Consider the following 26,679-nt stretch of genomic DNA (forward strand, 5'->3'; position numbering starts at 1 on the left):
TAAAGGAATTTCATATGGCAGATGTTTCACAGAATGCCATGCAGATGACACGCGCTTCAGGCGCAGTATCCACGGGCAACTTACATACTGTAAGTTGCCCGTGGATCTATGCTTACAAGTCAACTGTCTGTGACTTGCGGCAGCTACGGGCCTCCTGCGGGTATTCTGCGTGGACCTCTACGGGCAATCGGTTTCGAAGCTCTCACGCAGGTCACACAGAATACACGCAAGTAGCAGGTAAGTAGCACGCGTCTAGCAGGTGAGACGCAAGTACGGAACTCGCCAACAAGAACATACTTGTCCGCCCGCAGAAAATTTCCTGCGTGCTGGAAAATCCCTACTCGCAACAAGCCCGCGTAGCTTACCCGGAAAGGTGTGACACGGCCTTTACCACATGCGCACGGGAATAAGTGTAGAGCATCAGACACACAAAGCAAAACCAACGTTTCCAACATCAAATTAAATTTTCATTATGACACCCGGCCATCGCCATACGCAGGAACTTTAAGAAGCATTAAAATTCATGACTAGTCCGACCTCTCCTTTCCGGCCTCCCTTTTCCGGATGTCTTTATTACCCGGATGCGATTTCGGCGCGATTTATTTATATATTTTTTCTTTCAATCTGTTGACTACGGGGGGAAAGGGAGATTTCAAACTCAAACAAAATTTCTACACAAATTCACACGAATTACGTATTATTCTCATCATAAAATCAAAAAACATTCATATCTAATTTTCCTCTATAAAATAACATGCATTAAGACGTTCACAACAGCAAACTTTCCATTACAAGGGAACGGTACAGGCGATCGTCCTTCGGCAGCTGCGTGTATCAAACATTGAGTCTCCCATATCCGGCCAAATCCCTTATCCGGATGAGCGCCGTTACCGACGATTACAGTTCGTTATTCCGAAAGTTAGTTATTTCGAAGGTTCTTTAGTCCGAAGGTTCGTTATTCCGAAGATTCGTTATTCCGAAGGTTCGTTAATCCGAAAATGTGATAAGGTTTGTTATTCCGAAGGTTCATTAATCCGAAAATGAAATAAGGTTCGTTATTCCGAAGGTTCGTTGATCCGAAAATGAAATAAAGCTTGTTATTCCGAAGGTTCGTTACGGACCCTAATTCATTTCGGATCAACGAACCTTCGCAATGACGAATCCTATTTCATTTTCGGATTAACGAACCCTATTTAATTTTAGGATAAACGAGCCTTCGGAATAGCGAACCCTGTTTCATTTTCGGATTAACGAACCTTCGGAATAACGAACCTTCGGAATAACGCTACAAATGTTCGGATTAACGAACCCTTTTTTTATTTTCGGATTAACGAACCTATAAAAGGTATAGGGAATTTGTGTGTTTCGGATTAACGAACCTTCGGAATAACGAACAGCACCCGTTGTTGGTACCGACATGTCCGGATAGGAGAGATCGGACTGTACACAAATTGTCATAGTGACTATATACGCTGAAGTTATTCCTGCACACGCAATTTTCAGAGGGCTATTGGTGAAGGTGTATTGCTCATTATTAGTGTGTGTGTGTGTGTGTGGGGGGGGGGGGGGGGGGAGGGGAAGGGGAAATTGTATTGGTGTGAATCCCCAGACCCTATAAATAAGACATGCAAAGCGCATGTGCTCCATTAAAAAGCAACTACAGAACAACACTTTCCTATATATTATTTATTATACATGAATAATTACATTACTTTTTCCTGAAAGGTAAACGAATCATATAGAGCGAATTGACAACATTAGGAGGGGGGCTGTGATAGTTTACATCGACTTTAAAACATGGTGGTATGGTGAACTATACTCTGACACAGCAGGTTCTCTAAGAGGCAATGTTGTGACGTCATCCGAGTACGGTATGTAAACAAGCGGAAATGAAGCGGATAAATGTTATGCGCAAAGATGCTTACAAACACACACACACATACACACACACTTTTTAATGATATTCTTTATTTGAATTTTATTCAATATCAGCCTCTTTTTAACATTAAAATTAGTTTGAAGAAGAATAAGTAGCTGTTCTTCTCACTTATGCTGCTGATATCACTCTTTTAAACATAATAAAATGCAATATTTGGTGTTTTTTATTTGTTGCAATATTAATAATTGATGGATATAGTGAGTTTGATGGCGGCGAGGTGGGTGGTATTGAGCCGGGAGCGTATCTCCTTTACATTCAAACCAGCTTGTCTAGATGAGCAATGAATGTTGTGTGTTATCATGCCATCCCATCTACTATAATGGCAAAATCATTCCCTCGGATTAGACATAACATGGAGGTCACGTGTGTGAGAGTAACGCAGCCCGCTCACAGTATAACACCCCCACTTCATCTATACATTAATTACAAAGAGCAGGGTGCAGAACCCTTTTTAGCATTCCTCCCCATTTCCAGCATTTCCGTATACATGTTCTTACGATATTTTGTAAACTTATCCTTTATTATGTATTATGATGAAATTTATGTATTCAATTACTGTAAAATATTTATATGTTTCTGTTGGAAATGAAAAAAATAAATAAATGAATGAAAAAATGAAGCGGTCCTCCACAAAATAAATCAATACTCTAGCTGCTGCTGGACCCCATGAAAAGTACTTATAATTTATTCTCTCGTCCAACTGATATCAAGTCGTCGTCCTGTCTCTACGAAATGTCCACTAACAAGTAGTAATGTGTATCAAAGTCACAGGCAAAATACATGCATGTATTTTCTCTATATAATACTTCTATAGGTAACTATAAGGATAATTACACTTACAGCAGAGATCTGTGAAATACGAGCTGCTTGCCAGATGACCATCAAACAAACTAAACTCTATCACAGATTGTGCTATTATAGCCCTCAAAGGTTATTGTCTGCATACGCCAAATATTTCTAACTATTATATGGCGTACAGTATTGTCTGCATGCCTCAATAAACATCAATATGGAAAAGGGAAAAAGAAAAGTATTCGGGCGATAAGTTTGTTCGCGCGCCGATAATTATTTTTCGACGTCCTTACCCTGCTTCAGTCATGAAAATACTGACACCCTTTTTGGGGACCTTTTTTATTTTTCTTATAATAAACGCACTCTTGCACGTCATAATCTGGGACGCTCCGGGTGAATGTTTTCGGCACGCAATTAAGTAATTACGAATGACCAGTCAAGGGGCAACTTTCTTTTTTTTTATGTTCTGAATTCCATGAAGCTGTGCAGAACTACTTCTGAATGAAAAGTACTGCACCATACTCATCAGTAAGGCCTGCTGAGACCAATCACCCAGTGGCCCCAAGGCACATCACCTGCTGATAAATTCAGCGCGAAAAGCATACAGGGACATCCATGGGTATTTAAAGGGGTCTAGGGCAATTACCCCCTGGGCAATTACCCCGGACTCTTCCCCTGACCCTACCCCTAATCCTAATCCTGAACCTAATCCTATAATCTTAACCCAAACTCCGAACCCAAATCTAACCCTAACCCTAATCTTTACTCCTTTAACCTTATATCACTAACCAGTAATTAGCGGGGGGTAATTGCCCTTTTACATCAATTCTCTCCTTCCCTTTTCACACCACTACTTTGTATTGATTCATTCAAGTCTTAAGAATTTCTATTTGAGAATAACCATCTATGCATTTACTCGTATTTGCGCATCAATTCAATTTACTCCAACCATGCCGACACAGAAGATAGTGGCGCATTACGGAAATGTCATAAGATTGCATAATTCCCATTGGTCAACACGGACTTATCCTGTTCTCTATTAGCAAAGTCAAACACAGAGATAGAGAGAAGGGAGAGGGAGAGAATTTAGGTTTAACCCTCTATGAATCTCAGTCTCGCCTTGGCATTGCTTTTGTATATAATATGATCTCGCCTTGGCTTATGATCGGATTAAGAATCTGACCCTCCCCTACATTTACTCCTGGAGGTGGTCTTGAAGAGTGAGGGTTGGCTAACATTACTTACTGTATTTGTGCCAACCCCGTGCCCGGCCCGCGGCCCCTGTCTCGTTCGGCCACCGCGTACATCAGGAGGCCCGCGTAGCCGCGGGGAAGACCAATCTCCACCAAGTCTTCTTTGGTGGCTAAACGGAGTGTTCTCATACTATCGTATCCGTGCCTCGACAAGCGATTACGACATTCCACCATGTCGGCCTTCTTCAGCAGATCCTCGACGGAGTCGGACACATTGGCGGTCGTGGTCGAACCGCTGAACGACGCCGCGAGGGAGATGTCGGGATAGTGCAGCGGTGGGTAGTGAGGGGCGGGTGTGTCCGATTGGTAGGAGGCCATGCTGATTATCTCGGATGCGGAGCGCTTCGATCTCGACGGTGAGACCTTCAACTTCTCCTCCTCTTCCAGATCGACCGACAGGGGATTGACCAGCCCGAGATCGTCCGCATGCATCTCGCCATCGTCTATGTCGGTGGAAACCACGACTTCCATGCTGTCACTGATCATGGTGAATTAACGCTGATGTCGTCAGGTACCTCAAATCGTCTTTCGTTGTTGATGTTGTTGTTTTCAGACACCTGTCTTTGTGACCAGCTATGGACTTATGGAATCCTGCTCAATGTACCAAGTTATCTTCTTCGGAGTTCTGAGAATATCAAGATGACCTTTAAGAAGCTCAAGCTCACAGTACTGTCATAGCACTCAAATCACAATCATTGCTCGCCGTAAAGTTGCGTATTACCGAGAGCTCTCGTGATTAAGCCAATAATTTTGGTCCAGCTGTAAGGTCAGTTCCAGAATTTCGATGTCAGAGGGTGGTTCTCAAAGCAACACACGGTGAGATTTCTCGCGGTAAATTGTTTGTCGCGAGAAGAACAATGTGTATAGTCTCGTAATACTTCGAAAATTATTTCCAAATACGCTGCACGTGTATTGTGTTTGACCCTGGGGTGTCTATGTGTAATAATGTTGCACATAGCTGTCACATGCTGCACCTCGTCACTCGCTGTCTGAAGTGAGTCATGAGAACTACGATGTCAGCATTATCCTTCACTCTAATTCACGCTTTTGATGTAGATTTACAAACCATGCAGGGAAATAAGAAGTTAGTGGGACTACCGATTGTAGTGAGTGCGAGTAGTCCTCTGACTCCTATATCGTCATAAAACTTCGTTTTTAGGCTAACATAAGGCGAGAGTGGAAAACAATCAATACAGTTTATGTATTACTCCGTGATCGTATTGGAAATATTACGTAAGTCCAGTCGATATCTGGTGACTGTCTTTCCATTCCGACAGCCAGTGATATTCAAGTATGATCCAGATATTATATTCCACCTCCTAGCGCACAATAGCACACTGAACTGGTATACGGGTCAAGCTCTAGAAATGCTAAATGAAAGTTATGCAAAACGGATGGACAAATTGGATAGGAAAAGATGTGCGCATTTCCATGTCCATTAGACAACTGCTGTCTGACCCCCCCCCCCCCTGAGAAAATGGTGGGTGGGGAGGGTCATGTTCTGTGAAATATAAGAAGTTACATTGAATTTAGAATGTTGACTGTAATTCCTTGAAAAGATCCACATTATAATTATAATACACTTCGCAACACTATTTCTCCTCCTCTCCATCCCGTTTAAATTCATCATCATAATCTAATCATCATAACAATAATTCAGTAACACAGAGTAATTCATAATTTGAAGATTTGGTCATCACATAGGTGAAGAGACCAGTATTTCATGTCAATTTCTGTAAGTTAATTTTGAGTTGCTTTTTATGATACTGCACTCTTTATAGATATGATTATTGCACACACGTAGGACCTACCTCCTCTTTGTCATCTCATCTGTTATACCTTCGAGAGAATTTACTCATTTTCTGAATGTTGGAAATTCCCATTACCAACGCACATGACTAATACGTTAAAGGGGCATTACATCACAATAAAATTCCTCATCATTGTTTTGTATCAAAGAAAGTCTACCAACCAAAACAAAACAGAAAGAAAAAATGCGTTTACAGTTATAAACACCATCGTAAAATATAATAGGGGCCTATTAGCAGAACTGCATGACAAGAATAAAACGAACAGTAGAATCGAATAGTTTGGGGTGCCGTTTTGTTTCTTCCTGGAATTGTGTGCACATGATAAATCACACACTCACACACACACACACACACACACAAACAAACAAACACACACACACACACACATCCCATTTAAAACTTCTTAACCCCTTTATGTCCTATTTGCGTGTATTGCCAGGAACACTTTAACGTGGTGTGCCCCGGAGGGTTAATCCGCACCCTAGCTAATCCCAACTCACGCGACCGTCAGCGATGTTCCTCCCCTCTCTGCTATCGATTTTGGATGACGTCAATATCGTCCATCTGCCAATACTGTCCCGTTGACATGAACATAGACATTTTATTACGGTATGTCCAAACGTAGAGCAACGATCAATCATGGGCCACCCCAAACCCATCCTCATGCTGTATTATCATTCTGTTAACCGTACTTCGTACTTGTCGTACATCAGCATTCGTCAATGTGCAGAGGAAGTAGTTGACAATTTTGAAATTGTAATAATAACATTTAAGTTTCAAAGTGACATGCATTTATATGCATGCATCCAAAATGCATACACTAATATTGTCTCTTTGCTGGGCGTAGTGAACACATTCCCGATTCGTCTTTCATTATTTCAAATTGTGATTCCTATATAGGCTGGCGTCCTCTGCTGGTCTTTAAAATCCAACTGTTTCGTATATTCTCCACCAAGTATACAACATTGCAAGAATTTGATGATATTCTCATACATTCCAAAGATAAATTGCTAAGGATTAAATCCAGTACTGAGTATAGACGTCTATACACACGTTTTTAGGACCTGGATTTGCTGTCACTGGTTATTGGTGTCTTCTTTTATCAACGTTTGTAGATGTCGATAAGTACACAAACATCTTTATCATCTATAGAGATCTTCTCAAGGGTATATGTATACACCATCAATGATTTTCACAATTCATAGGTTGCGACTTGACATTCACCTGCGACTGTGTTGTCTTTCGAATTCCTGTTTGAAGTTTAAAAACGAAGGTGAGAAATATTTCGATTTTAGCGTGCTGATTCATCACTATCAGTGTTATCAGGGAGGTGAATATCACCTCCCTGGTGTTATGGACCGACGAAGTACAGTGTGACCCCGTTTACAGCCCGGCCTCAATTGCGCGGCCGAGCCTCGCAATTTTGTCCGTTTACACTGCCGGGCTCGGCCGCGCTTTTAATTCAAACCTTTCAATATTTTGTCGTAGTGGCGCTCTGCTTGTAAACAAACGCAATTTGGTAAAGCCTGGTTTTCAGACCCTTTGCCAACTGGATTCCGTGGCGACGAAGTCGCCGTTCGGGCAAAGGCCTTTGCCGAAGGAAAAATCCTTTGCAGGACAAAACCACCTTTAACTATACTAGTTTTCCATGTAACGTGGGGGGGGGGAGGTTAATATCGTGAATAGCGAAATAGTACGGGCAGAGGGTCTGGAAGGCAGACTAAAATTGGCCGCGCATTGGCCCAGTTTGCGTTTACACCAAGAAGAGGCCGGGCTCGGCCGCTGCTCGGCCGCGGCCGAGACCACCTCCAGAGCGAGGCCAAATGCGAGGCCAATTTTGGCCTCGCATTTGGCCTTTTGCGCGTTTACACTGAAGCGGGGCTGGGCTCGGCCGCGGCTCGGCCGCGGCTCGGCCGCGGCCGAGCCTCGCACTGTAAACGGGGTCTGTGTCCCAGAAAAAAATTACAACGGATTTTCGCATCGATAACACCCGATATGATTAGACCGTCTAAATGCTACTTCAGGGTCGTGAAATATAAAATCTTAGCTCTATTTTGCAGAAAACCCCATTAAATATGGTTAAGCGGTCACAGAAAAATGTGGATTATTGTAAGGCATGTCATGAGTCTGATTCTTCCAAATTTAGCGCTTGGATGCTTTTGAACACAATAGACAGAACTTGGAGGGAAGAGATTCCTGACTTGCTCTATAAAATTCCTCATTTCTCTTTGACTACTGAAGCAAATCAAATGGGGTTTTCTGTAAGATGTGGGCAAAGAGTCATATATTCATACCCTGAAATTCTATTTGGATTGATTCACTGTCTTTAAAAGTTATCGTAGAGGAGGGTACCGTTGTAATTCTTTTTTTTTTTGGGGGGGGGGACATACGGTATATTAGTAACTCCTTCTTCCCTTTCCCCTTCTCCTTCCCCCTTCATCTTCTTCTTTTTTTTTTCTCACTTTCTTGTGTTTCTTTCCTTTGTGTCTTTCTATTCCTGGCCAAGTCTATTTCTCAGCGTTTCCTCAGCTTTGCCTTCGCTTCCCGTATCGTGTTGTAATCCTATTACTGTTCTCCTATATTTCAACTGACGTATATAATTATGTCCGACCTTGAAAAAGTGAGGTCATAATTCCCCTCATATTTTAAATGCTATCTGTATGCGACCCAGCTGACGCGAACTTCTAGTTTCATAATATCTAAGTACAAAGTTGTTTGGAATGAAATTGTTATATACTGATGATAAACAAAAAGACGGTTTTTATAGCCAACTCTAGTTGAAAATGGACAAATATTTCAAAAATTACGAGCGCAAGTCATCACACATGACGTCCAAACGGGACCTTCATTGTCACGTAGTCATATAGCGGTGAACTCAACATCTGCTGTTTACGCCTGAGGGGAAGAAAATAAATAAGATAACTTGCGGCAAAGAATTCGATTTCTTTCTGACTCGTTGAACTCGCATAAAATCAGATGATTTCTGTGATACAACTTGATCAGCGTGGTGCATGAGATGAGAATGATAGCGAGAATTATTCCTAGAATATCTTATGACAAAACACATTTGCCAGTGTGTCCAAATTGCCAAATTGCATGTTATGCCCACTGGTTTACCCCCCCCCCCCCCCACCACGTGAGGTCCAAGTTGCTGTGTGTATAGTGAACGCTGTTTTTGCATGTTTTTAAGTTGTTTCCCTGTTTTTATGTTGTTTTTATGTCAATGTCTATTACTTTTCAGCCATAACAGGGGGCCTTCGGCTATATGTCTAACAAGAGACCCGTGGGTCTAGCGCTCACCTGAGTATCGCAAGTTCACCTTTCACGCAGTCACTATAATCTAAATTATTCACAGCTTTACTAAAATTTGACCAGGCATTCTCAAGTAGAACATGAAAATGTACAATAAGGGCCAAAATTTTTAAAGATTCCTTAATTTGGGGGCATTGGGCCCCCCTGGGGCCCACTGGGTGGGGCATGGTGCCCACTTTGATAAATTGAGATCCTGACCCCCTAGGGATGCTACCTGCCAAGTTTGACGAAAATCCATCATGAGGTTTTCAGGAAGAAGATGAAAATGTACAATTCAGGCCCCCATTTGGACCTTCCCAACCCCCCCCCCCCCTGCCCCCAAGAGGGGCACCCCTGGATCTGCTATGAACAAACTTGAAACTACAGTCATTAATGTACTCACTCATAGTATTATCTTAGCTTATCTTAGAGAAGATTTTTAAAGATTCCTTCATTTTTTTTTTTGGGGGGGGGGGGTTGGGCCCCCCTGGGGGCCCCCTGGGTGGGGCATGGTGCCCATTTTAACAAAATGAGATCCTAACCCTCTAGGGATGCTACCTGCCAAGTTTGGTGAAAATGGGTCATGGGGTTCTCAAGAAGAAGATGAAAATGTACAATTTAGGCCCCATTAGGACCCCTCCCCACCCCCCTCCCCTGGGTCCCAAGGGGGGCACCCCTGATTCTGCCATGAACAAACTTGAAACTATAGTCATCAATGTACTAACTCATAGTATTAACTTAGCTCTATCACTTCTGGTTCTAGAGAAGAAGATTTTTACAGATTCCTTAATTTGGGGGGGGGGTTTGGGCCCCCTTGGGGGCCCCCTGGGTGGGGCATGGTGCCCATTTTAACAAATTGAGTTCCTAACCCCCTAGGGATGCTACCTGCCAAGTTTGATGAAAATCGGTCTTGGGGTTTTCAAGAAGAAGATGAAAATATAAAAAGTTTACGCACGACGGACGACGGACGACGCACGACGGACGACGGACGACGGACGACGCACGACGGACGCCGGACGAAGGGCGATCGCAATAGCTCACTTGAGCCTTTGGCTCAGGTGAGCTAACAATATAGTTGATTTATATGCACTGATAATAGCGATGCACCTGACTCATTGCTTGTAATAACCCATTAACAAAATCATCCTTTCTTCTTATTTTGCCCCCAGGTAGGCCGACGTACAATATGTTACCGTGTTTTTAAAGTTGATAAGTCTATAAACTGAGATAGAAGTCATGAAGCATATTGTAAAAGTGCAAAGATCGTGACCTCTTATTCATGAAACTTACTGTCAACGTTCTGTCATAAAAATTTAATATCGGCATTCATCCGGTGCGTTAATAGTCAATATATACGCGGGTGAGCACTGATCTCCTGTCTAGGGACTGTATATTTCTCCATTTTTCTCCATCGTACACTGTAATTTAAGGCCTATAGGGCCTACCCATTACAATCCATACAGATTCGTAAATGGTAGTGTTCTCGAAAAGAACAGAAGTGACTCCTGGCGTACGAGCAAATCGATGATCAGCGAAGCTGCGACCGTATAGAGCAATGTGCAATTATTTCTACGCGCCTGCAAGAGCGGATTTTGCTTAACTGTCATTAACACTGACGAACAGTACACATGACGTATCCGGCATTTTGAATAGTCTTTAAGGGAGGGGTATAGGCCCACTAGAATCAACATGATGAAGGGAAGAGAAGTAATAAAAGATAAAAGACCTCAAGTCTATGCAACTTGTTTCTCTCTTTTTTTTTTCCGAAGCTTTTTTTTTTTTTTTGGATAATTATCTTGAACCCAAGACAAACTAAGCACACATACACTGTATGTAAAACAACAACAACAACAACAACAACAACAACAACAACAACAACAACAACAACAACAACAAACAAAAACAAACCAAAAACAAACACACTGATGAAATGGTCGTTGAAAGAGGCGTTTCGAATTTCCGCATTCAGCTGGTGTCGTTTTCGGTCACCGCTATTATTTTTAACAGCGCCCTCAACAACTTCGAGCAGCGGTTGGACACAGAACAGTCCTCCCTGTTGTACCGTGTCAAAAGCCGACGAGCCACTTAGAATATTAGCCTATGCGGCAATATTATACTTGTAGGCTTTTAAAACTGTCATAAGAATTTTTATGGCACACTCAAAACTTTACGAGATTTCCTGATGTCAAGTGTATTAGCATACATTCTACAATAATTTCCTCTTCAACATCCAACGTACAGAATGATACAAAAATGACAAAAATTGAATGAGAAATAAGGAACATTTGGAAATTTCACATATTTTGGAAAACATTTCTTGACCAGTCCTTATGAATATTCAAATGAGATAGTTGACGATGTCACACCCTCACAATTTTTCATGTAGGCCTATGTTAAAGGGGATGGCTAGTAACTGATTAGTGGGAATCAGTGGAAATGCAGGGGGATGATTGTTCCAATCCTTGTGGGATTCATTTAAGAGTACATTATGTATCTATTGTTGTGTGAAAATGATTTGCTTCAGAATGGTCTCATGTTCAAGTAATGTGCAGTGTAATCGCCCGTCACTGTACAGGCATGCTAACCTGGAAACATTAAATTTGGAACATCGCGAAATTAGACAGCACTGCGTCCTTCGGCGCAATTTGGCAGAGTTGCAAGTCATCGATGGGCGATAAAATAAGTGACGCATCTTGGCTTTAAACCACTCAATATTTGATTAAACTTGCAGCATCAGCGAACTCAACGATCATCATAATATTTATCTACTATTAGGTTTGTGAGATAATCACTATACTCTGTTACAGGAAGGACGTATAACAACGTCAATAAAGTTCTGTTTCACATACCTAGATCACTTGCTTTTATCACTTAATCGCAAAGCATTGATTTTCTTCTTTATTTTCCCGATTTATTTGTTTTTAGTGGCACACAGAGTACAAAGATTAGGTTCAGCAGGTGCCTTGTTTCTTTCTATTTCTTTTTCTTTCTTTTTTTTTTCCTTTTAGGAACCTGGTATCGTTACCGCTTTCACGTGTAAGTTTCTTCGCGAGATTCACATACGAGAGTCCACAGCTCTAGGGTATTTGCTCAATAAAATCTGCATGCTTCACAAAGTCCAATTCTAGGTATCAAATACGGACACTAAATTATCAGAAGGACATCAGGCACTGAGCCAGAAAAGCACTTAAAGGGGAAATTTACCTGAAATAACAACGTCAATGCAGTGAATGCAGAAGGATTCGTAATTGTACATATCAGTGGAGTTTGAGTAAAATGGGACAATCCGTTTAAAAAGTTGTTGTTTTCTTTTAAGATTTCGCTGTTATCGGTGAGTAAGACGACAAAAAACAATTAATTATGTCACAGGGTATGACAGTAACATCAAGTAAATCTGTAGAGAATTTAACATATTGTTTTCAAATTCTCTTACTTAGTAAAAGAGCACTTGACTCGCCTCTTTCAGAAAACAGGGGGAATCACATTAACCGTAATACTTATCAATAACAAGGTGAAAGAATGTACTCCTTAGAAACTAAAAAAAATGATTCCTATATACCCCCTTCAAACTTCGTTTGGCGGGGGTATAAAAAAAAATAGTAATTTTGCTGTCGTGAAAAATAGAAAGTCAAATGTTTTTAACTCCTCTATACCACTGTCTGGTTTCAATCTTTCACTTTTCTGTTTGTTCTAGTTTTGCCATAGTCACCTCGACCATAAAGGGTCGCTCGGAAACTAACAATGGCCGAACTGAATTACTCCCGTATGTATATACCAACACCGGTGATCCGTGTGGTAAATTTACATGGCCCCGACATTCTTCACTTTCACACAGCAAGGCATCATTTTCAAGACAAAGTTGTACATAAATATTATCTCGTACAAAAGAACTGGTCGAATGAGGAGTCGGAGCAGCTGTATGTGTAACTAATGAAAATCCCTCCTTCCACAAATAAGGAGGTCGCTCATTAAATCAAATGAACATACAGTGTAATTAGAAATATCATTATAAGCCTTTTCCTCTACATGCAACCAAACAACCTCTAACACCGCCCTTCCAGCTAATGACATCGGTGTTTGCACGCCACCCATCAGCTAAGCCGAGGAAGCGACTTCGATGACACGTGAAACTGTTCGATGGGCAATTGCCATGACAGGTCACTTGACTTGGATCCAATCTTTGCGTTACCCCGTTGTGTGTCTCGCCACATCCTGCACTGAAGTGTCCGAGGACGGTAAAGATAGGGACGACAATACTGATGATAATTTCAAACATTGAAGCCCCGAGCAGCAATAATTGAGTGACACTTTAGTTTACGCCAAGTCAAACAAAATGTCAGGGAAGATTGGTTTGAAATGTGACAAAATGCCTTCCTGCTGCCGATTTGTTACACGAGCATAAAACTTCCTCGCATGAGAGGGTTGACTACTATATCAATAACCGGTGAATTCATAATGCTAAGCGTTTGTTAGAGTAAATGGAGCAACGCCTTCCGAAGGATCGCGGGTTTGCCTGTGGACAATTACTACGCAGATGAAAAGAAAAGAACTCTTTCACGTAATTAACGGCAAAGACTTCATACATATTATATCGTCATGTACAATGTAAATATAGCATACAGGCCTATATATTTACCTTCTAAATGTGATCATAGAGTCATTAGGTGGGTCTTTGCTTAAGGAAAAAAAAATCTACGTCCAACTCAAACAAACAAACAATCAAACAAACAGATACGGGTCCGGAGTCAAGGCCGCTCTGTTGCACATGTATAGGTACCTACAGCGCAATGCTTTGAAATAGGATTCGCCTGAACCATCGGTTTGCCACCAGCGACTGTTTGAGGTCGGCCCAGAGCCGCATCCGATGCGATCTGTTTTGTTTTGTTTTTGTTTTGTTTTGGGTTTTTTTCACGGAAACTGACCTGAGATGGACTTCTCACGATCTACACTGATCTAGAGTGACATGCGAAGTGACCATTCATAATATGGTACTGTAGACGCTCATCAACGGGTAACCATCATCCCTGCAGAGTTAACAGCACTTCCCACAATCAATAGATACATTTCATCATCACAGTGAGAACTCGGCTTTCCACGTTTCTACAGACGACTCTCTGTCAGTGGTTGTGGTGTGTGTGGCGGCGGGGGGGGGGGGGGGGTGTCCTTATTATGACGTGTGCACGCAGGGTGGGAGGGGAAGGAGGGTGGCTGTAACCATAATTACGATAACATGAAAGGTTTAGTTGACCCAACCTCATTCTCTTTTTCTTTTTTTTTTCAGTCATGGCAATTGGACAATAATGAAACAAGTAGAAGAATGGACTTTCAAAACGCACTCTAAATCGTCACGATGGATTTGCTTTAGTCAACCCGCGAGAGAAACAAGTCTGCTTAGTATATACTATTAGGGTCTATATAGAAAATAATGACCTTGCCACGTGTGGGCCCTGTTTTATAAAGAGATATAACTGATAGTTGATTTCTATCATAAGTCTATGGCAGCCTGTGTGGTAAGGGAATTTACAATCGATTTTATCTTTTGAACAAACGGGGCCCAGATCAGACCGGACCAGGCTCAAATTCCTCACCCGACGCGGGTTTGTTGACCCCCCTCCCCCTCCCCCTCCCCCTCCCCCCCCCCCCCCCCCCCGTGCGGTGGGTGACAGAATGTCTACTTGAAATTGTGTGAGAAGGGTGATGTTCATTATTCCGAATCACACAAATCCTTGTATTAGGGTTCGTTAATCCAAACATGTGTTGCATTATTCCGAAGGTTCGTCAATCCGAAAATTCATTAAGGTTCGTCATTCCGAAGGTTCTTTCATCTGAAAATGAAACGAAGGTGCGTACTGACGATCCATCGGAATAACGAACCTTATTCAATTATTTTTGGATTAACGAATCTTTGGAATAACGGACCATATTTCATTTTCGGACTAAACGAATCTTTGGAATCACGAACCGTTTCGGAATAACGAATTGTACCCATGAGAACATCCCTCCGTTCTTTTCATGGTCAGCCTTCTCCTAGATTTTTTTTTTTTTTTTGATAATTCTTTATTCGAATTTCATACCATTTCATATCATAGTTTGCAGGCAAAAACCCTCGTTGGTCGTAAGGAAGTCTGCGTGCGCCAAGACTAATACATGCACCACTGTACTGCAGCCTCTCCCAACAAGGTGGGGGGAGGCTGCAACACACGGCCTATGGGACAGTGCCGGAGTGGTGGATGTATTAGTTTTGGCGCAGACTCCTTTACGATCAACAAGGGTTTGTGCCTGCAAACTAGCCTTCTCCCGCTTTCTCCCCGCATTTGATTTCTTGTGTGGAAGTGTGAACGCGCCAGCTGAAGGCAACTTGTCGAAATTGTCGAGCTGCCTTCGCGTGGAACATGCTGTGAGAAGGCAACTCGTTACAAGTTGCCTACAACAAGGTACCTTGCTTTATAGGACAAGGCCACACAGTGACTACAAGGATTGGTGCAAGACGGCTTCCTCTCGTGAACAAGGTGCCTTAACCCTCAATCTTCTCGTCCGAAACATGGAACCTACGTGAGTTTTAACTCGAGGCGTCTTCTCGCCAGCTTTTACACTCTCGACATAAAGTTCACTGTATAAATACAAACAAACAAACAAACATTTGGAGCTGAATTGCAGTGCAGTTCGAACCGAGTCTCGGGCAAAAGAGAAGCGATTCTTCGGAGATTCAACCAGCACCATGGAGTGTCCAAACATCATAATGATATACAATTGTATAACTAGTTACAAAATTTTTACGTGCTATATTTACCAGTAGATTCCGTTGTGGGACTTGCCGTCGAATGCAACCCTCAGCGTCACTGAAATCAGTTCAACCAACGACCAACAGCAGAAGCACCTGGAAGTCTCTATGGTGACCCTGGGAATGACGTAAAGACGAGGGGAAACGGAGGGTGTCGATCTCATACACACCTTGGTTTGACGTTGCCCTATAATACGTCATCGATAACATTCACAATGTATTCATCTCGGTCTTGGCATCGGATTAAAAACAAATAAACAAACAAAAACTCACACTATTCAATTAACCGAGGAAATGCAGTGATATAGACCAGCAAAGATTGCACACAGGAGTTTTAAGAAGTCTTATCACGCACGCAGAATTGGATGAAATATGAAAGACGAAATATTTATGTACATAGCACAGAGAAGAGTTTCTTTGTTTATGAAGCCTTCAAACAAAAGAGCAAAGTTAACAGATGGTTTTCATTTCGTCAAAGAATATGGAATGCATTCATTGATACGCCACAACCACCGAGTAAAGACAGCCACATCTTTTCGCTTCGGAATAAAACGAAAAGTGCTCAGTTATTAACAACTACTTGTTGCCGACATAAATTATGTGAAGGGTAATACCACGAACCTCGAGATGAAAGAACATAGGCAACAATAGTTCGAACTATAAATGCCATGCACAAGCAGGGCTTTTGTGAATCAACGAATCTTTATACATTTCATATGTAGTCTTTCAGTGAGTTAATACAAGGCCACAAAGATAACAGAAGCTGTGAAGTGGAAAAGCTTCGATATCATTGCCGCCTATCGTCTATTATAATTACTTGTCGACCATTTCGTTCCAATTCACCTCGTGTACTTTGATAACACTGTGTTTACACCGAAAAGACTCCCCTTGTTCAATCATGCAACATTATTCTTATGTTTTTCATTGATCGATTTCTCCCCAACAAATGACATATAATATTATATTATTCATTATAAACTTTCCCTAGCGCTATATAGTTATAGCCAGATAAAACGGACATCTTAAAGGTTCTGTTTACCTTTAGGAGCAGTGATTTCGGTTCAAGATATCACATTTGATGCATAAGTGTAGGTCTGTTGTATTACAAAACATCCTAACATAAAAATTGTTTGCAGTAAAGCCCAAAATACAAGGAGATATCAGTATTTTTTCTCATTAAACCGTAACTGTAAAGACGGTTTAGTCTGGAAACATTTGTTTTATTGTTTCTATCCCTAACTCACATTTTAGAACTATTTTGAAGCACAAATGCTGGGTTTTTGTTTCTTCTGCAAATGGTAAATTATGTCTTTAACGTTTCAATGAGTTTTGCCTTGCCATCTGACCTTTCACCCCTAACGCTCTGAAGTTATTTCCGGCAAAGCAGGTCTATGTTTTTATACTCTCACACTGACACGATCGATGACACTTTCAGTAAAAGATACTTTCATTAAAAACAAACAAAACAAAATAAAAACAAAAACAGTGACCTTTGACCTTCACCTTCTACGGCTGATATTTCATGCAAACTCCTCATTTTGATCCTTTATACGAAATTACGTAATAAAGACAGTAATCGCTTAAGTTAACGACAATGTTCGATGAGGACACCTTCAGCTAAGTTCAGTGACATGACCTGTAATTTTCCCCATACCCAATCTGATCATCAGTATAGATCTCACGAAGCATCGGACATTCCGCGTGCAGAGTACTAGAATCAAATTGTACATCACCTTTAATGATATCCGACTAAAATCAATACTGAACGTGTGGAAGAATCGAAAATAATATTATTGCCGACCCTTCATGCAGCGATACTGACCACGGTTTGACTGTCATTATTTTATAATCCATCTACAACTGCTCGGGGCTTACTTTGTTAATCCTCCTTCCAGATCAAGTTTGAGTATCTGCAGTCGGAAGTACCCATGTGCAAATACTGTCACACATCTATAGCGCCGAGAAAACTGAGTTGTTTCTCTCGGAGGATAAGGCATACAATACAGAAGACGCATGTACAATGTCTCCTGTAAACAGCTACAGGTGATAGGTTGTACTATAATGAAAGAATGCTCTACCGGAACCTCCATGCAGAGTCGTTCGAAAGTCGTTCACTTTAGATCGTGCGGGAGAGTTGCAAAATATCTTTTTTGCCTACTTACCAACACTGCCCGATTTCAATGCGGTAGAGCTATTTAAACGACATCTAAATGTTTCAAAGGTGTCGGTGAGTGGTTATAGTCGGACGTCTCCCGGATCGCAAAACATAGGATGGGAAAGACGGTATCACCAGAACAGGAAAAGAATGTCCAAAGACGTGAACTGTGACTTGCGAAATATTGTTCCCCACGAGGATATATCGATTGATGAGCAGTTTGCTAGTGTTAGGGATTCTAAAGTTCGGTGTCAGTAAGTGTATACCACGTCTTCCGCACGGACTCTGTGGGGACAAAAGCTTCTATTGATTTTGGCATTCCCTCTGTCTATAAACACCAAAGTCACCTGTCCATAAACTGTGCCTGTTATATTTCTTCATTTTTATGACGTGGATGTTGTCATATCATTTAGAACCAATTGGAGTCACGTGTTCATACAGTATACATGCAGTCACGTTTTACATACACACACACACACACACACACACACACACTGTTGACATTAATACACATACTCGGTAGTCTTACATACATCCACACACGACGTTTCCCATGCGTTACAAAAGTTAATGATCGAACTAATGCCGCACATAATCCCCACCCAACCCCACCCCCCCCCCCAAAAAAAAGGAAAAATAAATAAAACAATATTAATGACAAACTCGTGGCAGTAAAAGTGACCTAATCTCAAGTTTTGAGATCTGAAATGTTTGTCGTTCTGACAGGAGTTACAAAAGTGCGGACTCCGAGAAGAAATTGGAAATAGAAAAATAGTGAATCCCTGAATAGGACAACTGAAAGCAATGGAGGAGAGTAACAGAAATAACAGTGTTATATATTCTTAAAGCTTTAGTTGTATTCAAATACTAGTACTGGTATAGATTGTCGATTTACCGAAGTGAACACGGTCCCATGTTTTCTCGAAAAATACAAGCGTAGATGTATACAACAGCAGACTGCCCCGCAGCTGCCATCTGATAAATGAGAATTTAAAAAAAAAAAGGGGGGGGGGAGGGAGAAAGACAACTTCATTTCGGGAAGTCCCTCATATTGCCTCCAGTACATGAATCAAAATTAATTTGATTCAAGTCACATGTTGTAATGGAATATGTAATTCAAAATCACTTTATTGTTCCAGGGGCCCGTTTCATAAAACTTGTCATCAGTGACAAATTGTCATAGATGTGACAAGCTACTGAAATCCTTGCATCTGATTGGCTGAGAGCAAATTTGTCATGGAAATGTGGCATTTGTCACTGATAACAAGTTTTATGAAACGGGCCCCAAGTGTTCGATTTCACATATTGCCCTTCCTTGATCCAGTCATAATCGTTAACTAAAGATGTAAAATAATAAGGCCCTGAGAAGTCTCGATATTCGATCTCCCCACAATATGGTACCTCCTACAAGTGGCCGTTAAAAAGGGAGTAAAGCACAGATTAACTCCAAACATACAGAAATACGGTTTCAACAGAAAAACAAAAACATAATCGAAGGGAACATTATTACAGTAAAGCGCCCTCTAGTGTCAAAAGCTGCGTAATTTTGGGCACTTCCGACAGTTTCAGTGAGTAAAACATTCAACATAACTTTGCAGTGTAATGATATAGTATTACATTAAAAACATACGAACTATTTTCTCTCTTTGAAATTAATTGTCTTTAACATTTTGTTTGTTTGCTAGTTTGTTTATTTGTTGTTGTTTTTTCGTTAGCTTTTTACTTGTAGTGTTCCGGTTTGTTTATAATTTCCGACCACTCCGACCACCTTGGATACTGTATGAAGGTCATATTCTTTTCAACACTTAATATGAGGGCGGCTCTATTATGGATGACTACAGCAAATACACATATTTTTTTTCTTTTTTTCTTTTTTTTTTTTTTGCAGTGATATAACGCTAGATTGAATATAAGCAAAGAATACTTTGCATAATTAATGTAAGCTGTAGAGTTCTATTATATCCTGCTCATCAGGCTGAAACCACTTTGTGTGTACATTTACAGTTGCATCAGAGTCATGCGGACACACCATTGAGCCGTATTTCATAATCCATAAGCCAGAACTGGCATTGGACGTAATCCAGAACTGCACAATGCTCATTTTATGATAGGTTTGTGAAGTTTTGAATCAGTGCTCTGCCTCAGTGTCAAGGAATAGCATCGCATCTCAGAACAACATGTAACAAATACTAAATAAGCCGTAAAAAGTTCCATTGCAACATTACCGTCATTTAATCTTTTCATTACTCCAGTTGAAGCTAAGGAGCTTATCAACACGTAAACTACATTCTACACGCTTATTAAGTAGAGTATCTCACTCAGTTAACATTTCTACTTTTTTAATGTGATGTCATAAGATAACGATATTCGATCTCATGGTTCTTGACCTTGCATTTGTTACACAATAATACGCTGTATCAGACGGGATGTTTGTTGACGTTTCTATTTTTCCTTTTTTATTATTCTGTATTGATATACAGCCGTCATTATGCATCATTGAGAGCTATTTTATAAATCATATTAATGTCTTGGGCATACAAGAAGGCCTTGCATGTAGCAAGTTGCCTTCTCATACGCACGGCACCAAGACGAGTTGTAGCAAATCTTTTTCTCGTACACACAACACAGAGGAGAGTTGTAGCAAGTCTCCTTCTCGTAAGTCACACAAGGCACCACGGCGAGTTGTAGCGAGTCGCCTTCTCATATAATACACACGGCACCACGGTAAGTTGTAGCAAGTCGTCTTTTCATATGTACACGGCACCACGGCAAGTTGTAGCAAGTCGCCTTCTCTATGTACGGCACCAAGGCGAGTAGTAGCAAGTCTCCTCCTCGAACACACGGCACCACGGCGTGCTAAGTAAGTCGCCTTCTCAGACACACGACACCAAGGCGAGTTGTAGCAAGTACCGTCGCCTTCTCATACACACGGCACCACGAAGAGTTGTAGCAAAAGTCGTCTTCTCGTACACACGGCACTACGGAGAGTTGTAACAAGTCTCCTTCTCATATATACACACGACACCAAGGCGAGTTTCAGCAAGTCGTCTTCTCGCGAACACACGACACCAAGGCGAGTCGTAGCAAGTCGCCTTCTTGTACACACGGTACCAAGGCGAGTTGTAGCAAGTCTCCTTCCCCCGTACACATGACGCCACGGCGAGTTGTAGTAAGTCGCCTTCTCAGACACACGACACCACAACGAGTTGTAGCAAGTTGACTTCTCATACACACGACACCAAGGCGAGTTGTAGCAAGTTGCCTTCTCATACACACGACACCAAGGCGAGTTGTAGCAAGTTGCCTTCTCATACACATGGCACCACGGCGAGTTGCAGCAAGTTGCCTTCTTGTACACACGGCACCACGGCGAGTTGTAGCAAGTCGCCTTCTCATACACACGGCACCACGGCGAGTCGTAGCAAGTCGCCTTCTCAGACACACGACACCAAGGCGAGTTGTAGCAAGTCGCCTTCTCATACACACGGCACCAAGGCGAGTGGTAGCAAGTTTCCTCATGCACACGGCACTAAGGCGAAATTTAGCAACTCGCCATCCTCCTATCTACACAAGTTACCTATCATGGGAGTTTTCGCTAGTCACATTCTCGCCACGTTTACCAGTAATCTTCCGTATTATAGTGCAATATGGTGAAAGCATTACTCCAGGCGCGTAGATATGTGAATTGCGCCATCTTTTGACCCGAGTTGCTAAAATGGTGGACCTACGCAACTGATGATGATACTGTATTGGGCAACTGCCTGAGGGATGTTCTTGATGCAGTAAGTTGATGCAATACATGTTGTATTGAGGTAACATGAAAAGCTGCGATAACCTATCCCCCTCCCCCCCCCCCCCCGAACGGACTCTCATGTCAAAACGACATCGTGATGACTTTAATATTTTACTAATAAAGAGTAATGACTGATATTACGTGAAAAGAAGAGAAAGGAAAAATTATCAATATATTTTTAGTCGCTATCATCTGGAAAATTAATAAACTTGATTTGAAATTTCGCTTTGAACACTCGAATTTGTTTCGTTGTTTCTTTTTTTGGTGAGATTTTGTTTTGCCTTGTTTTGTTTTGTTTGGTTGGGTTGTGTTGTTCTTGTTGCCACTAGAGGAGCTGACAGACATAGAATATGACTTGTGAAGTCTCGATCCATTGAGAGCGAGAGTGATGGTGCGGGCTCATGACGTCATAATAACGTCGAGATGGCTTTCGCAGCGGGTGTCACGGTATAGGTCATCGGCTTCATAATGTGTATATGTCGGTGAGCAAATCGGGGATGGGTATGAGATCCGTCATTTTCGTTGAATCGACGATGAGACGAATAACTGCAGGGAAACCCTGTTACAACAGAGTCACCGGGACTGCGGATTTTACCTTCTTCAAAACGGTACCTCGTGGTAAACGTTATAAAAAAAAAAGAGAGAGACCAGCAGCTGAAAAAAAAAAATGGTGATTACGTAATCTATTTCGCACATGTTAACAATTTTTGCCGATGATCTGCATGTAACATGATTTGAACATAATTCAGGACATGAAGTATTTCTTTTTGTGGTAAATTAAGCCGCAATATAATCCCTAAAGGCACTTAATGCACGCATTCTTCTATGTTAATATCTATAGTTTATTATCCTCATAATAGACCTTTATGTCATTGTATTTGCGTTCTGAAACTTCCAAACCAAAGGGTGTAATAATTGCGGGGAACGTTTGTGATTATACACAGCCACGCATTTCACCAAAGGCATTGGCCATATCATTTTTTTTTTTTTTTTTTTGTGAAAGATTGTTTGAATTTAATACTTGCTATATATACGGTGCGTGAAGATGCTGAATTTTGTGGTTACAGTCAATAAAAACATAGCTTAAATTTGCGCCTCACAGAATTCGTGAGTGCTATCATGAGAGGGTAACTGTAGGTACATGTAATATCTTAGTTGGCTGCGTGCGCGCGCGATTGTGTGTTTTAACAGGAATTCATTTAACGGAAAATGAACGGGAATCAACTTCTGACTGATGTATACCTATCCACGGAAGTATCAAATTGGGTTAGCTAGGTAATCCAGGGTTGACGGCCCAGGTACTTTAAGTTTTATTTCGGCAATTTCAGTGTGCAGTGCAATGTGTCATGTACATTTCAGGATGCATAATGTGATCCGCTATACTACAACAAAAGGAGCCAAAAGTCGGAAATGGCTGATTATCTGATAATGACATCATATTATTTTCCTATATTTCTCTTCTGTAAATTTAGTAGTTAGCATGATTCAATGGAAAAAGAAAATCGCATATCGAAGGTTGCAGGAGAGCATGTAGAGGGGTCCTTCGAAATCAACGTTTGGAGAAAGGGTCTAGGGCAATTACCCCGGACCCTTCCCCTGGCCCTAATCCTAATCCTAATCCTGAACCTAATCCTAACCCTAACCCAAACTCCTAACCATAAACCTAACCCTTACCCTAGTCTTTACTCTAACCTTACCACTAACCAGTATTTAGCCGGGGGGGGGGGGGGGGGGGTGCATTGCCCTCTGGGGGATAATTGCTCGGATATCCTACGTCGAGAAAGCCACCTCCAATGTTTTCCTTCCGTCACGAGCGCGTTCACAGACAAGCGGAACATTAAATCTTGAATAGCAATAATATACCCTTAGCAACTACAGCAATAATTATACCCTTGGCAACTACAACAATTAATGTTCATCCTGGGATATCGCCAGGTGTGTGCAAAAACGGCCAATCAACTTCCACCGCCGCGATGTTGTGTCCGGGTCAGAATAAAAGCGCGCTTCTACATGCGCATGCGCACTTCAATCGTGTATGGGACCTACTGTACTTACTCTCCTGGGGACTGTCGCAACCATCATCCCATTGCACTGTGGGATAAAAGAATGTTAATTTTGCAAAGCTTTACTCCTGCAGAATGATTAGTCATCCAATATTTCCTTTGCCTTCCTTTCGGCGTTTATAGTGACTTCATTTTTTTTTTTAATTCTATTTATCTAAAGTGTAATTTCCCTCTTTGAACAAAAATAATATATTCATGTATTTATGGACATCACTGAAGCTTTAGCGCCAAGTGTCTTCACCTACCGTTTTCCATTACTGGTGATTGACACAGAAATGTGTCCGGTTTTCAAATCCTTTGGTATTTATAAAGGAAACCAAAACACAAACATAAATGCAGATTGAGTGAAAGCAGCAATACTATATAAGAAGAGCACATCAAAGAAAGTTTGAGGAAACTCGGACAATCAACTAAAAAGTTATGATTTTTAAGGACACAAAAAAACACACAAAAATTTTAAAAATTCATAACTTTTGCATCGATTGTCCAATTTTCCTCAAACTTTCACTGATGTGTTCTAATATTGCCGCATTCTCTCAATCCTTATGTTTATGAAGGTGAACTTGTCCTTTAAGTTTCGGTGTCGTCATCGCTGGATGAGAAGACTTGGTATACAGTATAAAAGAATATATCAAAAAAATTCAAAATATTTTCACTTTCTAGCATTTTTAAATCAGACCATCTGACTTCGATTTTTCCAGAAAGCAGGGAAAATATACACTTAGAATAGTAAATGCTAGTACACAAGTCGATGGAATGCTTACCATACTTTTCATGAAAATTTCATTCAGTTATTCATCAGTGTTTATTACATCAATTAAGGATTCCCGAACATTAAAGGTTCTGGAAATGTTTGGTGTAATAAACACTGAAGAATGATTATACCATGATTCATATTTGATATTAACATTAGAAAGTAATTAGCATCTTTTCCATTATTGGAGGATAGTATATTTGCATCCAGATATACATAGCCATTTTACCAGTCGCCTATACATAATCATCTAAGCAGACAAAACCGCTATGAGCGTTACAGCTCTGTAGAAGATTTATACGCTTGTAAACAAGTCTTCTGCAAAGACAAGTATTTTTGCGAAATCCATCACCATGGCTTACGATATCTTCCCACCATTAATCGGTGTGAATTCAGAATACACGGTGGCGCCGTTCCATAATGAAAGCGGTTTATGCATATCCACATCTCCGCGGATGGGGAATACTATTCTAAATGTTATATCACAGCACACGGAGTTAAGCACGCATCGCGGACAGGACGGCACTCTCATATGCAAGAATGAGGCGACTTCAAGTACCCAGAGCAGAGAATGAGGACGCGCAACCAAAGGCGATGCAAACGGACCTCAGATTGCAGCGTGGTAAAGTGGACGGTGATGAGATGACGTCATCTATTCTCGGCGAACGCGTCGAGTCGCCCTGTCTCGCTTGCATGCTATGCTGCCTGAACTCTACTCCTGGTCGGGCTGAAATACTGTATTTCATTTATCATACTTGAGGAGGAAGGAGCGAAATGCATTGACGCATGCGCAGTATTATAGAAATGACGTCATCAACCCACGTGGCCGCATAGTGTCCGTGATACATTGTACCGACTATGTACAGACATCCCAGATTTTTCCCATTCACATTTTAATAACCACAGAAGTTACCTGTTTTGAAAAGGCTTGGTGGTTTTCACGGGATTTGTGTCCTCATTCAGGAAAGTTTGTTTTCTTCTACAACCAAAATAACTGGCACTACATCAGAGTCTATTTTGTGGATTCATTTTAGCAAGTCCTCTTTGGGTTTTGAGTTCATGTTAGGAGCAGTTTATTTGCCATGCGAAGGTTCAGTATTTCACACAAATGATATTTTTCATAATTTTTATCAGGATTTGTTATATTTGAAAAGTAGTTATGACGTTCCATTCTGTTTAGTGGAGGATTTTAATTCCAGAACAGGGCTGCTTGATGATTTTATGGTAATTGATAATGCTGTTACTGAATGTGTGGGTATGATGCTTCGGATGACAATATTGATTATAAGAGTTTACTCCAAGAGGAAGGATATGTTACAAAAAGACATAGTATGGATAATTTTGTAAATAATAATGGTCGGCAACTTATTGGTATTTGCCAGAGTGTTGATTTGAAGATAGTGAATGGAAGATTTGGCAGTGATAAAGGTGTTGGTGATTTTACATGTTACAATAAGAATGGTGGGAAAAGTTTGGTTGATTATGTCATTCTATCTGCAGGCCTATTTCAATATGTCACTCATTTTGAAGTGGATATTTTTGATAAATGTATTTCACATGTACACTGCCCGTTGAATTTGACGATTTCTAATATTAATGGTATTGATGATTCTGGGGGTAATAAGTCTGAGCATACGGATGACACCTTTAAGAATGTCAAGTATGTTTCATTTAAGTGGGATAGTAAAAAGGCATTAGATTTCAGTTTAAAGCTTGATCAGAATACTCATGCCTTGTTGAGTGAATTGAGGGTGGTTGAAAGATCATCCACACAAGCTCATATTGATAGCTTTAGTGCGTTGTTGGGTGATATTTTCATGAATGCTGGAAAAGAAGTTGGTATTTGTGAGGAAAAGGTTCGTAGGATAGGTAATCCTAGGAAACCTCGCAAAGAACAAAAGCCATCAATGAGTGTGTACAGGCTAGATTGCATTATTAAACGGAAGTGTAAAGGGAAACCTATGAGAGAGAAGGAGCAAATGCTGCTTATGGCTGACATTACTGTTGCTAGTAGTTACAAGAAATTGTTGAGAAGAAAGAAGAAGGC

General features: G+C 41.1%; 1 protein-coding gene across 1 annotated transcript in view; it reads right to left on the minus strand.

Annotated features, from left to right (window-relative positions):
• The window catches only part of LOC140235048 (sodium- and chloride-dependent glycine transporter 1-like), a 35,142-nt gene extending 30,672 nt beyond the window's left edge, over positions 1 to 4,470 (minus strand). The window contains exon 1 of the mRNA XM_072315084.1: positions 3,977 to 4,470. Within this exon, the coding sequence (XP_072171185.1) occupies positions 3,977 to 4,470 (494 nt within the window). The remainder of the gene's footprint in view (positions 1 to 3,976) is intronic.
• Positions 4,471 to 26,679: the final 22,209 nt, after the last annotated feature.

The sequence above is a fragment of the Diadema setosum genome, chromosome 11 (genome assembly GCF_964275005.1).
Source record: "Diadema setosum chromosome 11, eeDiaSeto1, whole genome shotgun sequence".
Lineage (NCBI taxonomy): Eukaryota > Metazoa > Echinodermata > Echinoidea > Diadematoida > Diadematidae > Diadema > Diadema setosum.